At 28.9% G+C, this 15,678-nt stretch overlaps 1 protein-coding gene across 1 annotated transcript; it reads right to left on the reverse strand.

Annotated features, from left to right (window-relative positions):
• Window positions 1–12,083: 12,083 nt before the first annotated feature.
• LOC133783949 (annexin Gh1-like) lies at window positions 12,084–15,443 on the reverse strand. Its single transcript, XM_062223523.1, has 5 exons — window positions 15,351–15,443; window positions 14,619–14,764; window positions 14,268–14,489; window positions 13,460–13,672; window positions 12,084–12,688 (listed from the first exon to the last, which is right to left on the reverse strand). The coding sequence occupies exons 1-5, from the start codon at window positions 15,424–15,426 to the stop codon at window positions 12,392–12,394; spliced, it is 954 nt and encodes a 317-aa protein (XP_062079507.1). The 5' UTR covers window positions 15,427–15,443; the 3' UTR covers window positions 12,084–12,391.
• Window positions 15,444–15,678: the final 235 nt, after the last annotated feature.

Here is a 15,678-nt window from a genome sequence, read left to right on the forward strand (position 1 = left end):
AAAAAAAAAAAAAAAAACCAAGCAAATTACGTCTCTAAAATTTATTGGCAAACCAATACATGTGTATATAATGAAGAGTTTTTTCATAATTATATTTTATAATATTTGAATTCATATTAATATAATAAGTAAAAAATTAGGATTAGATATTATTATCATAATAATATTTTATAACATTTAAATTTATATTAATATAATTATTAATTATCTAGTCTTGTATTATATATTATAATAATAATTATATTTTATAGGGTAAATACTATTTTGGACCCTGTGTTTTGCCCAATCAGACCCTCTATTTTGTTAAATGACAATTCAGACCCTGTGTTTTCTAAAATGGAACAAAATAATACATTGAGCCTAATTTTGGTCAAACTATTTTTCATTATGACCAAAATTCTCTCATATTTTATTAATTAGTTAATTTAATAACATAAAAAAAACAAACAAAATGAATTAAAAATTTAAAAACAATATATTTTATATATTAAATACATTTAAATGAATTAAAATGTAAAAATAATTTTAATGAATAAAAATCAAAATTAAACATAAAAAACTTAAATGTAAATAAAATAAACAAAAAGATAATAAAAATTAAAACTTATCTAACATAATAAAAAAAAATCTCTTTTTTCTTCTTCTTCCTACCTCATTGTTTGGCCTCATGTTCTTCTTCTTCCTTTGTCTTGCAGGTAGATCAATGACGGGATCTGGGATTCTACTGCTACGAGGGCTTCCTTCTTCATCCTTTTTCGGATCTAGTCTTCAAATGGCAATGGGGATGGATCACGGTGAGGCTTCCTCCTTCTTCGATATGGTCTTCAAACGAAGGTGGGTTGGATCCGGTCTTCTTCTTCTTCTTCTTCTTCTTCACAGGACGCCGGATACGTGCGACCGATGGAGACCTGGACCAAAGCTTGCAAAACCATGTGCGTGCGACAGATGGAGGCATGTAATGTGTGTGCAACAGATGGAGGTCTGGGTTTGGCGACGGGGTGACGAGGCTTCAGATATGAGCGATGGGGATAGGCCACAGATGAATCTAGGTTGGAAGGAGCTGGATTTGTGGGTTTTGTTGAGAGATGATTTGCTTGTGTGATCTGTTTGTGTGGGATAGGCTTATTTTTGTTAATATTTTTGCTGGATTTTTGTTCACATTTTTATTGGGTTTTGTAACACCCTGGTTACCCCAAGACCGTTACGGTGAACATTGAACCGTGAATTGAACTCGCTACCCGAGTTCTTTGGTTAAAAACGTGTTATTAATAGGTTAAGGTGAAAAACCAATCAAAAGGAAAGGATATATTTTATTTAAAACATAAAATTGTTCATGGGCCCATAAAAAACATTTACAAGTTATTTACAACTAAAAATAGTCATTACAGTTTCAAATTTACAAACCCGCCGACCTAAGCGGCAAAAATAGGGTAAACCCCTTAGTTCCTCTGAGAACTCCTTGGCCGTGGTGGTCAAGCGGCCGCATATGTACACAGCACCACCAAAGCTCTCCACTCAAGGCTGGGTGAGCTTTTCTTTCCCTTTACCTACACCACATAGCACCCATGAGCCAAAGCCCAACAAGAAAACACAATAATGCAAGCATATAATATCAAATGATGATCATGATAATCATACAGAGCTTATAGCTCTGAACAGATGAGTGAATATCACTTTGTGGTTACATTAACCATGAAAGAGCTTATAGCTCTTAATCAAATGAGTGGTTTAACACTTGAGGTTCTGGTAAACCATAATGAGTGACTGACGAACAAGTCACTAGCTTAAACAAATGAGTGACTGATGGGTAAGTCATTAGCTTAAGTAGATGAGTGACTGATGGGTAAGTCACACGGAGCTCGACACCCACAGCCATGTGATTAAATAGTCCCCGTGGCTGTAAATAACTAGCCTTTGGCTAGACAAGCACTTATAGTATTCATCGAACTTGAGGTCGGTCCAGCATTAACGCTCTTCTAAGTCATTTAATGTAGATGTCAATTAGATCTAATCTTTGTTGGCTTGCGTTAAACATGCTAAGGCCGTTCCTGACTTATGAGTCAGCACTGTGTGACCAGTGCCCAGTACCACTACCGAACTTGACTAATGAGTCACAAGTTCACAGTTGATACTGACACCTTTGCCAATTCTGACTATTCAGTCAGTACCATGCACAAGTGAGAAAGATTTGCTAAGTATTCAATAGTCAATCCATGTCCACATTTAAACATTTAACATGCCTCATGAATAATCGTGCATGTCACATATGGGGTGCAGTTTTCTTACCTCTGGTTCGAGCGAGAATTAATATAAGAACGACCCTTGAGAACGATCAACCTTTTAATTCCTTGACGGTCACCTGGTCATAACCAAATATGGGATTCCATCAATAAAAATGAATAACAAAGGTTCCCGAACCAAAACCTAGCCTCCGAGACATCGAATCCTACTAAACCAGGTAATAGGATCGATCCCGGGGCCTAAGGCTTGAATCCCCAAGCCAAAAACCTATTTCTGGTCAAAATGCCACTAAGGGTTGTGGCCCTCCCTGGCCATGCCGCGGCCTGCCCCTCAAACAGATGCGGCCTCCCTTCAGCTCCTAGCACAGGCCGCGGCCCTCCCTGGCCATGCCGCTGCCCTTCAGCCTCTTCCTCTCCTTTTCTCAAGCTTTGGCGGCGGCGCTCTAGAACAGAGTCGCAGCCCCACCTGAAACTCAGTTAAAAACCATGTTTTTCTCCCTTCAAACTCAATCTAAAACCTCATTAAATCTCCCCCAACATCACCAAGCAAAGCCCCCAATTGCTACCACAACTTACCCACTATACAAGCATCAAAACCCAAGTGAACTTCCTCCAAAAACTTCCATTAAATCTCAACTTAACACCTTAAATTTCACAACTAAAAACCATAAGAAAAATAGAGCATAACTAAGGTTTCATGGATAGATTCTTACCTCAAGCCCAGATTATGATGCTCTTCAATGGTGAAACACACTCCCAAGCCCTCGAGACTTACTTCCCAAGCTTGAATCCTCAAGTTGGGCTCAAAAATCCAAAGAGAAAAATGAAGAGAAATGGTGTCCAGGAGGAAATTTTCTATACTCTGTTTTCTTCAAGCTTCCACAACCTTCATGGCTTTAAACTATCCTAGGGGTAAAAAGACTAAAATACCCCTAGGTCAAATAAAGGTTTCTAAAGACCCCCAAGGGCAAAATTGTCATTTCCCACCTATTTCATTAATCATAATTAACACCCTTCAATTCTCACTATTCTCAATATCCTCAAATAACAATAATTCATACCCCGTTACCCTTTAATTCCTGGTAACGCTCTAATCACCGAAACACCCCGAGACTCACCCCGAGCCCCAAGCTTAAACTTGTTATGACCAAACCGATAGTTTATATTCAAAGATCGTCTCATGCTGAATAGCTCAAAAAAATCCACATTATAATGTGGCATCAACAATTAATCACAAACATGCACCAAAATATACAAATATGCCATCAACGGACCAAATTACCAAAATACCCTAACAATCAAATGTGGATCCACATGCATGCATTTAACATCATATTATAATATAATTCACATAAACATGCATATAATCATTTAATGACATAATTAAACAGTTATGGCCCTCCCAGCCTATTAATCCATCCATTAAACCGCATTAGGGATTTCGAGGCATTACAGGTTTTATTCATACTTTTACATGATTTTTTATCATCATTTGTGTATGAAAATGGGTATGGAAGAAATTAAATGGATTGCTTTTGTTATGGATTTTGGATCTTGATTTGTGATGTTGATAATTTTTTTTTAATCTGGTTTTGACGATGAAGATCTCAATAACAGAAATCCAATTTTTTTTTTAAAAGTTGGGATATTTGAGAGTTATATTGTTTATATTAATTTTTATTTTATGTGATTAATTAAATAATAAATTGTATTTGTAATTTGATTTAGGATTGATTAGTTTTAATTCAATGATATACAATTATTTATGTTAATTTTTAATTAATAAAAATATTTTGTAATTATATTTTATTTTAAAATCAATTTATATAATTTTTTATTTAAAATTTATTTTTGATTATATAATTAATTAATTAAAAAAATCAAGGGTATTTTGGTCATATTGAAAAATAGTTTGACCAAAATTAGGCTCAGGGTATTATTTTGTTCCATTTTGCAAAACACATAGTCTGAATTGTCATTTAACAAAATAGATGGTTCAATTGGTAACGTTTGCAAAATACAGGGTCCAAAATGGTATTTATCTTATTTTATAACATTTGAATTTGAATTTATATTATAATATTTACATTTATATTAATATAATTAGAGAACATGTGATTAGAAGATATATATTTTCTATATAAAAAGTGTGTAGATAACGGAAATTCTTGGTTTTAATGATTTTTTATTTTTTTCCGTTGAATTTAACGGATTATTCTATATATAAAAAAAATATTCTTATATTTAACGGTAGACTGTAAACATGATTTAAACTTAAATAAATAATTAAAAATATATATATGATATTTTTGAGATATTTTACAATGATAATTATTTAAAAATAATAAAACCATAAGTTTTATAATTTAATTAAACTTAAACTTCACATATTAAAATAATATCATTTTAACCATATAAGGGTAAATACCATTTTGGACCCTGTGTTTTGCAGAAGTTATTGTCGGACTCTCGGTTTTGTTAAATGACAATTTAGACACTACGTTTTGCAAAATAAAACAAAAGAGTACCCTGAGCCTGATTTTGGTCAAACTTTTTTAAATATGACCAAAATACCCCTTAGATTTATAAATTAATGAATTATTTAAATAATAAAATAAATATTAAATAAAAAATTATATAAATTTGTTACACCCAGATTTTGAGATGAGAAATTATGACCTCGAAAACTGGGCTCGTCAGGTGTGAGCTCGAAATACATGCGGTTATCATATGGTCCAACTATTAAACCTCTCTGAAGCAAACAACAATCTCGAGGACGTATAGCCTCGAGTATTCTCTGAGCTCGTAATGGCTTGACACTTGAGTATATTTTTCATCGATTGCCTTCAAGCGAGATAGCTCGAGCTCGGGAAGTGCAAGCTCGGATGTGATAGCCTCGTCAGCATCTATTTGTCCCGAGCATAGCACAGGTTAGGTGGAAAGCTCGTGATTGACTCATGGTCTTGACAGACTCAATGCCAATTGCTGATCTCGAAAGATTTGATGAATCATCTGGGATAACCCATTACGTGTGAACATGTTGGTTGTTGTAAAATCCCAATATTTAAGGGATACCATTTAATCTGTTATCCGTTCCCGATCTTCATGGGACGTTTCCGTGTATGTAGGAGATAATGCATTTAATATCATTATTTCAATTGATTTACAAAATATCTGCTCGAAATATGTGGGAATGAATTCTGCAACATTCTCTATAAATAGAGAAGGAATCACCATTTGTAAAGGACCGAATTCTGATTTCTGGAAAGAAAACTCTGGGCAACTCTTCTCTGAAAAGTTTCCAAAAAACTCTCAAGTCTTAACAACACAAACTCGTGGACTACGCAGAGTTAACTGCTGAACCACGTAAAAATCCTCTTGTTTTCCTTGTGGTTCATTTGCATCAATATTTTATTGTTTAATTGCTCTACTATTTAAGTTGACGAAAAGCAGGGTCAACAAAATTCATTTTAAAATAAAAAATATATTTTAAAAAATATTATAACCTTTAATTAATTAAAAATTAACATAAATGACTAAATATATCATTAAATTAAAATCTAATCAATCCCAAAAAAAATCACAAATGCAATTTATGGTCTAATTAATTAGTTGAAAAAGAAATTAATATAAACCTTCTTAACTCCCAAATATCTTAACTTAAATATAAAAAAGAATTGTTTTTGTTCATGAGTTCGTCATTGTGCAAATCATGATCCAAACCCCATAAAAAAATCGATCAATTTCATTCCTTCGATACCCTAATTTCATAAAGAAAGCATGAACAAAAATCCAATAAAAACATGAACAAAACCCAATACAATCTTCATAACCCAACACAAGCTTCAAAACCCAGTTGAATAACCACCTTTTAGATATACCCCAGTCATACAAGAACCCTCGCCCAACCAACTTTCTGATCTGGTCCATTTGCACAAGAACCATCTACCTGCAACTATGGTCATCCCTGTTCCTCCCATGCGCCCCAAGCTTTAGATCTGGACATTTCCTCTGCCAAATTGAGCTGCCATCCCGACCATCTATAAAAAGATTATCACCATATGAAGATCTCAAATATATATATATAAATTAAACCTTCAATCTTGGAATTTGTGTGTGCCTTCGTCCCTAGCCCTTGCCCTAACGTCGTCCCTGGTCTTGATCAAAGCCCCATCTCAGATTGGTCATAGCCCCTTCCTAGATCTCGGGTCCCTTCTCCAAGCTCTAGGGCCTTTGTTGTCCACATCGCCTCGCTAGACCTTCTTGACATCTCGGCCTCAACCCAGCTGACCCCAACTTGCCTTCTCCATCTCCATTCTCTTCTCCGTTGTCGCCCCCAACCTTTACCCTAACGTCCTCCCCAGTCTCGATCAAAACCCCATCTCAGATTGGTCGTAGCCCCTTCCTAGATCTTGTATCCCTTCTCCAAGCTCTAGGGCCTTTGCTGTCCACATCGCCTCGCTAGACTTTCTTGAGATCTCGACCTCAACCCAGCTGACCCCAAGTTGCCTTCTCCATCTCTGTTTTCTTCTCCAACCTTCAGTTCATGTAAAGCTTTGAAGTTTTTTTTTTTCTTTTAAAACAAGCAAATTTAATTACAGTTTAAGATTTTAGTCACAAGGTTTAAGTGTTTATTAATGGTTCAATTTGTTGGTATAATGTAGTTTATTAAGTTTGTTTTAATTTTTTTGTTTAAGTTTAGAGTTATGATTTTAATTTTGATTTTTTGTTTATTAAAATTTTATTTAAGTTTTAATTAAGTAATATATATTTTTTATTCTATTTAAAAATAAAATATTTTATTTTTATATATTTTTTAAATTTTATATGAATTTTTAATTTATTAAATTAACTTATTTATAAATCTCAAGGGTATTTTGGTCATATTTAAACAAAGTTTGACCAAAATCGGACCTAGGGTATTATCTTGTTTCATTTGCAAAATACAAGGTCCAAATTGTCATTTAACTAAACAGAGGGTCCGATTGGTAACTTTTGCAAAACATAGAGTCCAAAATGATATTTAACCAACATATAATATAGTATAATCTACTATCAACTAGCAACAAACTTCATTTAAAAAAAAACTAGTAACAAACTTAAATTTAAAATCTATGTATAATATTAATATTATATTAAACATACAATATATAATCTCCTGTTGTCACTGCCAAATTCAAAAACTAGAACAAATATAAACTTATACAAAAATAAATTAATTAATTAAAATATGATATTTTTAAGATATTTTATGATAATTTAAATAACTAAATTATATTTATTTAAAAATAATAAAGACATGCATATAATTTTTTTATCTTATAAATTTGTGTGTTAGTTTATTTTTTATTAAGTGATTAAAGTTCTTTTTCTTCGTTAGAAACTAAAAATAATTGATGCATGTAATACTACTCTACACTATGACTCTTTCTATTCTTATTTTATTCTATTATTAATTAATTTTTAAATATTATTGTAATTTATATATATATGTCATGTAGCCATATAAATATATATATATATATATATATCTATGTCAATGTTTTGTTTAGATATCATATATGTAGATATTATTGATATAAATATTTATATATACTATAGAATTGTAATTCATTCTATTATATATTTTTAAAAAAAGTGAACCAGTTTTTATTAAAATTATAGACAATGTTTTGCCCTAATTTCTTTAATGCATTTATGTCATACATTATATTAAACATATTTTATTTATTTTTATGATATTTTTATTTATTTAAAATTTATATGATAATTAAAAAAAATACATATTTGAATAAACATGTTTACAACTTTAAAATTAATCAATATATACATATATATATATATACTAGGTAGAAACAACGTGCAATATGCACGTTATTAGTTTTATATATAGAATTTATTAATTATTTTATTAAATATATATTAATGTCATATAAATTTTGAAATAAATATCCTATTTTAATTAAATAATTTTTTATTTTTGTTTAAGTTTATGTTTAAGTTTGTGCTATTTTTTGAATTTGGAAGTTACAACAAGAGATTATATATTATATGTTTAATGTAATATTAAATATTATACGTGGATTTTAAATTTAAGTTTCTTGCTAGTTTTTTTTTTTTTAAAAAAAAAAAGCAATTTCTTGCTAATTCACAGTAGATTATATTATATGTTTAATATGATATTATTCTAATAAGTGAGTTTAAGTTTAATTAAATTTTATTTTAAGTTATAAAACGTATGATTTTATTATTTTTAAATAATTATCATTGTAAAATATCTAAAAAATATCATTTTTAATTTGTTTAATTATTTATTATTTTTAAATAATTATCATTGTAAAGTATCTCAAAAATATCTTATTTTAATTTCTTTTAATTATTTATTTTATTTCATTTAAGTTTAAGTGTTGTTTACAAACTACCGTTAAATATAAGAATATTCAGTTAAAGTTAACATTAAAAAATATAAAAAATAGTTATAACCAATAATTTTCGTTATCTAAACACTTATTACATAGAAGAGTCTCTTCAGATATGATATTTTTCAGATATTTTACAATAATAATTATTTTAAAATAAGAAATAATTAAAAAAAATTAAAATATGATATTTTGAGATATTTTACAATGATAATTATTTAAAAATAATAAAATCATAGGTTTTATAGCTTAAATAAAATTTAATTAAACTTAAACTCACTTATTAGAATAAAATCATATTAAACATATAATGTAATCTACTATGAATTAACAACAAATTACTCTTTTAAAAAACTAGCAACAAACTTAAATTTAAAATCCACGTATAATATTCAATATAACATTAAACATATAATATATAATCTCTTGTTATCACTCCAAAATTCAAAAACTAGAACTAACATAAACTTAAACAAAAATAAATAAATTATTTAATTAAAATATGATATTTATTTCAAAATTTATATGACATTAATATAAATTTAATAAAAATAATTAATAAATTCTATAAATAAAACTAAGCAAATGTGAATATTACACATTGTTTGTATCTAGTATCTTTTCTATATAATAAGTGTGTAGATAACAGAACTTATTAGTTTATCGGTTTTTTATTTTTTTTAATGTTAACTTTAACATGATGTTCTTATATTTAACATAATATTCTTATATTTAACGGTAATTTGTAAACACTTAAACATAAATAAAATAAAATAAATAATTAAAAAAATTAAAATAGGATATTTTTGAGATATTTTACAATGATAATTATTTTAAAATAATAAATAATTAAACAAATTAAAATATGATATTTTTTTAGATATGTTACAATGATAATTATTTAAAAATAATAAATAATTAAACCAATTAAAATATGATATTTTTTAGATATTTTACAATGATAATTATTTAAAAATAATAAAACCATACGTTTTATAACTTAAATAAAATTTAATTAAACTTAAACACATTTATTAGAATAATATCATATTAAAAATATAATATAATCTACTATCAATTAGTAACAAATTGCTTTTTAAAAAAATCTAGTAAGAAACTTAAATTTAAAGTATACATATAATATTTAATATTACATTAAACATATAATATATAATAATTTTTTGTCACTCCCAAATTCAAAAGCTATAATAAACATAAACTTAAATAAAAATAAATAAATTATTTAATTAAAATATGATATTAATTTGAAATTTATATGACATTAATATAAATTTAATAAAAATAATTAATAAATTCTATAAATAAAACTAAACAAAAAATAATATTGTTTGTATCTAGTGTATATATATATATATATACTAGATACAATTAACTTGCAAGGCAAGATTACTTAGTTTTATTCATAGAATTTATTAATTATTTTTATTAAATTTATATTAATGTCATATAAATTTTAAATAAATATTTTATTTTAATTAAATAATTTATTTATTTTTGTTTAAATTTATATTTATTCTAGTTTTTGAATTTAGAAGTCATAACAAGATATTATATATTATATGTTTAATATAATATTAAATATTATACGTGGATTTTAAATTTAAATTTTTTGCTAGTTTTTTTAAAAAGTAATTTGTTGCTAATTGACAGCATATTATATTATATTTTTAATATAATATTATTCTATTAGGTAAGTTTAATTAAATTTTATTTAAGTTATAAAACGTATTATTTTATTATTTTTAAATAATTATCATTGATAAAATCTCAAAAATATCTTATTTTAATTTTTTGCTAGTTTTTTTAAAAAGTAATTTGTTGCTAATTCACAGCATATTATATTATATTTTTAATATAATATTATTCTATTAGGTAAGTTTAATTAAATTTTATTTTAATTATAAAACGTATGATTTTATTATTTTTAAATAATTATCATTGCAAAAAATCTAAAAAATATCTTATTTTAATTTTTATAATTATTTATTTTATTTAAGTTTAAGTGTTTACAAACTACCGTTAAATATAAGAATATTCTGTTAAATATGAGAATATTCTGTTAAAGTTGACATTAAAAAAATAAAAAACCGTTAAAACCAAGAATTTCCGTTATCTACACACTTATTATATAGAAGAGATATATATATATATATATATATTTAGCTAGAGTGTTATAATAATTATATGTAATCTAAGTTTAAATATAGATAAATAATTTCATCTTATAATTTTTTTTTTCTAAAGATTATCTTTTGGTTGGGCTTACTAATTCTTTTCTCCACTCAGATTAACACTTTATCTCTTAAAAAGAAATCAGAGTACCTTGCTTGGTTTTTCTCTCTCTTTTTTTTTAAAAAATTTAAAACATCTTATTTCTAATCCAAATAGATATAGATTTTGTTCAAAAACATAAAATAATTATCTTTTAAAATTAAAAAATAAAAATAAAAAAGAGTAGTTTTTAAAAGGAAAGAGCCTATTTATTTTTGCTTTGAAGTCATCTCCAGTCCGTCTCTTCTCTAAATAGGTTTTTCTCTCCTACTCCATAATCTTTTAATTAAGTCTCTTGCATGAGATCCCCACAACGTAGACGTAATTATAGTTTTAGATGTCATTGTAATTGAAACCATAATCAATCTTCCATCTTCAGAGAGTATTTTCTCATTGCTTTCACATGGCTCTTGCCTTGTTACCTTGAACAATTAATTTAACATGAGTTTGCCAACTACGTGATTCAAGCAACTCTCAAAGTTTCTAAGGTATTTGTATCTTTCACCATCTTGTAAGGTTTTAATTTTTTTTTCCTGTCTTTCAAGAACTTAATTTTAGTTAAGCTTATGATTTGTTATGCATATCAACATGTCACGACCGGTAGGGCTCCCTATGAGTAGTTTTTCTGCTCAAACTAGGGCCCACACTGGTTCAAGCAATCAAACCGCACGAAGCAAACTTGAGCAACAATCCATATTCAAGGAAGATTTTTTCTTTGAAACATTTTAAGCAGTGATGTACATTTTCAACTCTGCCATCTGCCATGTGTATCTTTGATCCTTTATGTAGCTTATTTTCTAGTTTTACAATAAAGTTCTGTTCCGATAAGATTTTTATTTAATTATAATTTTGGAACTTCATATGTACTAGTTATATATATATTTGTTGATGTAGGATGGTTATTTTATTTGTCACTGTGCAGTATATATTTTTCAGATTTTATAGTATTTTGATCTTTCAACCATTAGACAATTTTAATTTGTTTCCTGAAGTAATAGATTATATAACGAGAGAATAACATAGAGTGCAAGCCATAACTTTCAATCTATTGTTATATACGTATATATAAACTTGTAGCGATAATGAAAATCAGATATCAAGCATATAACCAACACTTTAATGTGTCCTTTATGTGTGCTCAAATTTATTATTACAACATAGTAATTATGATACACAGTGAAGCCAAATCGAAGATGTACTTTTCTTTTTCCTTTCCTCACTTATAAGGGGAAAAGTGGACCATTTTATCTTTGCTTTGATAATACAGACTCCTCTGGTGTTTTCCAAATGACAAACTGTTTTAAGTGTCGTGAAATCTAAGTACAAAGAGGGGTGTACATTAAGGATATTATTTTTCAGAATTGAGAGAGTTTCATAATCACTTATTTTATTAGAATGAAAAACCCAAAAAAAACACATGAACAATGGAAAGTAAGTAGCTCAGGCATTGTGATGACCAATCAAGGCAAGCAGCATGCCTTCATAGTCTCCCGATGTGTCACCCTTTATATCAGTCTCAAGTGGGACACTGTTTCTTTTGTAGTAATGTTCCATGACTCGTTTCATGTCAACCTCAGCTCGACTCACAATCACTCTTGTAAGAGCCTCCTCATCAGTTCCAAGGCCTTTGACAGAGAAACGAACAACTTTCTCAAAGTATTTCTCAGGACAAATCAGGCATTTTATGGTGCTTCTTAACAATGCTAGGTAGTCTTCCTTTGGATCTGTCTTCAAGTCCTGCACATTAAGTTTTTCCCCAAAAGATCAAAACAAAACTCCATAAACGAAGAAAATGTATTTTGTGATCAATTCGTTCACTCTTTCTTGTGAATCATAGGTTACAAAATGCTGTCTTAGATGTGTAGCAGAATAAAAGTTACCCTTCTTCAAGGAAGCTAGCAAATACTAAAATCTTTCTGGTTTATTGCCATTTGTAAGTAAAAGATGAGAATGTCAATTTGTTACAATCTGTTTATAATTTTCAGGACATATTCTGTTTTCATCAAAAACCAGTAAGCTCACCACTTGGTAACGGCCACTTATCAAATATAACTAGCTTGAATTTCAATCATTATTTTGATCAAGTTTTATACTTGTATCATGGGAAAGCAGGTCGAGTAACTCGGCTTGAATTGAAAAGTATTAACTCTAATGCTTGCTTTTTTGTTAGCCTTCTGGATTATTTATATAACACAAGCCAAATGAATATAAAAGTCTAAAAAATACCCCTAAGGTTTGTATTTAATCAAAATCCCTGAATTTTCCTTTTATCATTACATTAAATTCAAAGTTGTTCATTTTTAAGTGTACTAGATAATCCAATACTTGATGGGATCTATCAGGACATAAGCCTAACCAATCCATTTGAGTGAAGCAGTTGTACTTAATCATTACTTGTTAAGACTTAGAAAGTGCTTTGTGTTTTGGTCCAAGAACAAAATCACCAACCAAAATATAAAGTCAAACATCATATAATGGAGGGTGGTGCAGCACAGAGTTTGAGCTTACCTTATTGATATCATTACCAAACTGATCTTTATAGTGGTTAAGTGTTGCATTGAGTTGTGCCTTGCTTCTGGTTGTGAGAATCCTAATGATCTCCTCATCTTTATAAGCCTTCTCACAGATTTTCTCATGCAGTATTTTAGCCTCAGAATTAGCAAGTGCCATGTTGACCTCTGCTCCATCATATCTGAATGCACTCACAAGAGGCACCAAAAGCTGATAGAGAAAATAAAAATCTTATTATCTGAGCAACTGAAAGAGGATTGCATGGTTAGTTATCTTAAAAGAACTCAACAAAACAGAATAAAAAAAGTTCAACCAAACCAATTGATATGGGCATTTAACCCCTTCAGAGGATACATGGGAATTTACATTTGGTAGAAGGTTTTGGCATTTTTCTTTTTCTTTTTTATACTTCTCTTGCTGAGTCCTACAATCTTATAAAGGCAAGAAATTGTAAACATATTACTAGGCCGATCCTCCTGAAGAATCGAACTCAGTATAACATGCAAACCTAATGGGAGAAAATTGCAGGCTTGATCACTCAATATATACCCTTCTTGAGTGAATGTTTATAGAATCAGTTTCCCACATTTTGAAACTGAATCATCACCTTCTCAAAAGAGTAATCAAGTTTCAATTTCCCATATTCAACATGAGTTTTCTAGAAGTGTTATATGCCGAGCTTTAGTGGTATGAAATTTGATTTGCATTTCACAAGAAACTGAAATAGAAACTCATTTATTGTACATCTTTCAATACAAACTCTTTTCAACTTGTATGAAACTAAAGAATAGCAAGCATTGGTTACCTTGCGAAAATCGCCAGTGGTGTGATATGCAACATCTTCCTCCAGAGATTTCTTAAACCGAGCATGGTAGTTTTCCCTCGCTTGGAACAGCTCACGCGAACTTCTTGCGCAAGCTATCTCCAACAAAACATAATAAGCATTCGTCGTGTTCTTCCTTACAGCTTCATGAGCTAGCAATGCATCACGCTCAGCAGGATGCAGTGTCCAAAGATGCACTGCTCTCTGTACACAAATTTTTCATGGAAAAAAAGTTTTCAATATGGTTTCAATCACTTCAAGCAAGATTCTCTATATATTGAAGCAATATCATACATATCGAGGGAAATTAAATGGTTAAGCTATAAATCTAACCCCAAAGTCACTTGAAAGTTCACTGTCTAGTGCTTTCAAGAGGTCTTCTCCATACGTCTCAACATAAGTTTGGCGAATCAAACTACGTTGGCTTGTATTCCTATGCGCCAATATGGAGATTATTGCTTCTTCATTAGTTCCCCACCCTGAAATATCAAAAGTGGATAAGAAATTGTAAAACTTACCCTGTTTGGCTAAAAAAAATTAAGCTATTTTTTAGTTTCTAAATTAGAATAATTTTCATAATTCTTAATTTACTCATAAAAGATTTTTCTTTTAATTAATATATACTTTGAAAATAACTTTTTATTAAAAGAAAATCTTTACTTAATAGTTATTCAAACATAAAAAAAAAACCACTACTTTATCTTAGCCAAACGGAGCCTAAATCTATTTGAATAACTTGAAATTATAAAATTCAGGATAAAATTTGAGATACAAAAGTCAAAATTACAGTATTCAATTTTTGCTATTTCAATCATTCAATCAATATAATCATGACACTGTTGCAATGACTAAAATTGTTGAAACTCGAGAGTTCACATGAACATGTTTAAAGGTAACAAATGGTGGTATAGTTTGAGTTTCCAATGGTTTTACAAATGGTGTATCTTTCTAGATCGAATTCAGCTTTAAAGATCTAAAATACATCATTTGTGACATATATAATTATATTAGAAAAAATGGAACAAAAATGTATGAAAAATAATAGATATGTGATGAAAGAGAGACCTTGAAATGCTTTGTGTAAGTGGTCACAATCGTCGCCTACGGGAGGAACTGGATGAGGCACCGTAAGCGTTGCCATTCTCTCTGTGTGAATAGTTTCACAAAATTTGTTATGTTTTCAAGCGTTACAGCTCTTCACATTTTATAGCTCAACTTTTATATATTATATTGTGTTGAGTGTGATTTATTTTATTTATTTGTTTGTTTTTCTGTTCAAATATGAACAAACAAGACACTTTCTTCTTAATTTTGTTAAAAAAAAAACTATTTATTTCAGACAACATCGATGTTGAGTAATTGTTATATTTCATATATTTATTAGTGCTAATCT

This window comes from Humulus lupulus, chromosome 6 (genome assembly GCF_963169125.1).
Source record: "Humulus lupulus chromosome 6, drHumLupu1.1, whole genome shotgun sequence".
In the NCBI taxonomy this organism is placed as follows: Eukaryota; Viridiplantae; Streptophyta; class Magnoliopsida; order Rosales; family Cannabaceae; genus Humulus; species Humulus lupulus.

Bases quoted from the DNA above. Each gene is read 5' to 3' on its own strand.
- LOC133783949 (XM_062223523.1), bottom strand. From the start codon at position 15,426: ATGGCAACGCTTACGGTGCCTCATCCAGTTCCTCCCGTAGGCGACGAT. The intron at 14,765-15,350 runs GTCTCTCTTTCA...TTGATATTTCAG, and splicing joins CTTACACAAAGCATTTCAAG to GGTGGGGAACTAATGAAGAA. The intron at 14,490-14,618 runs GTTAGATTTATA...ATTTGTGTACAG, and splicing joins AACTTTCAAGTGACTTTGGG to AGAGCAGTGCATCTTTGGAC.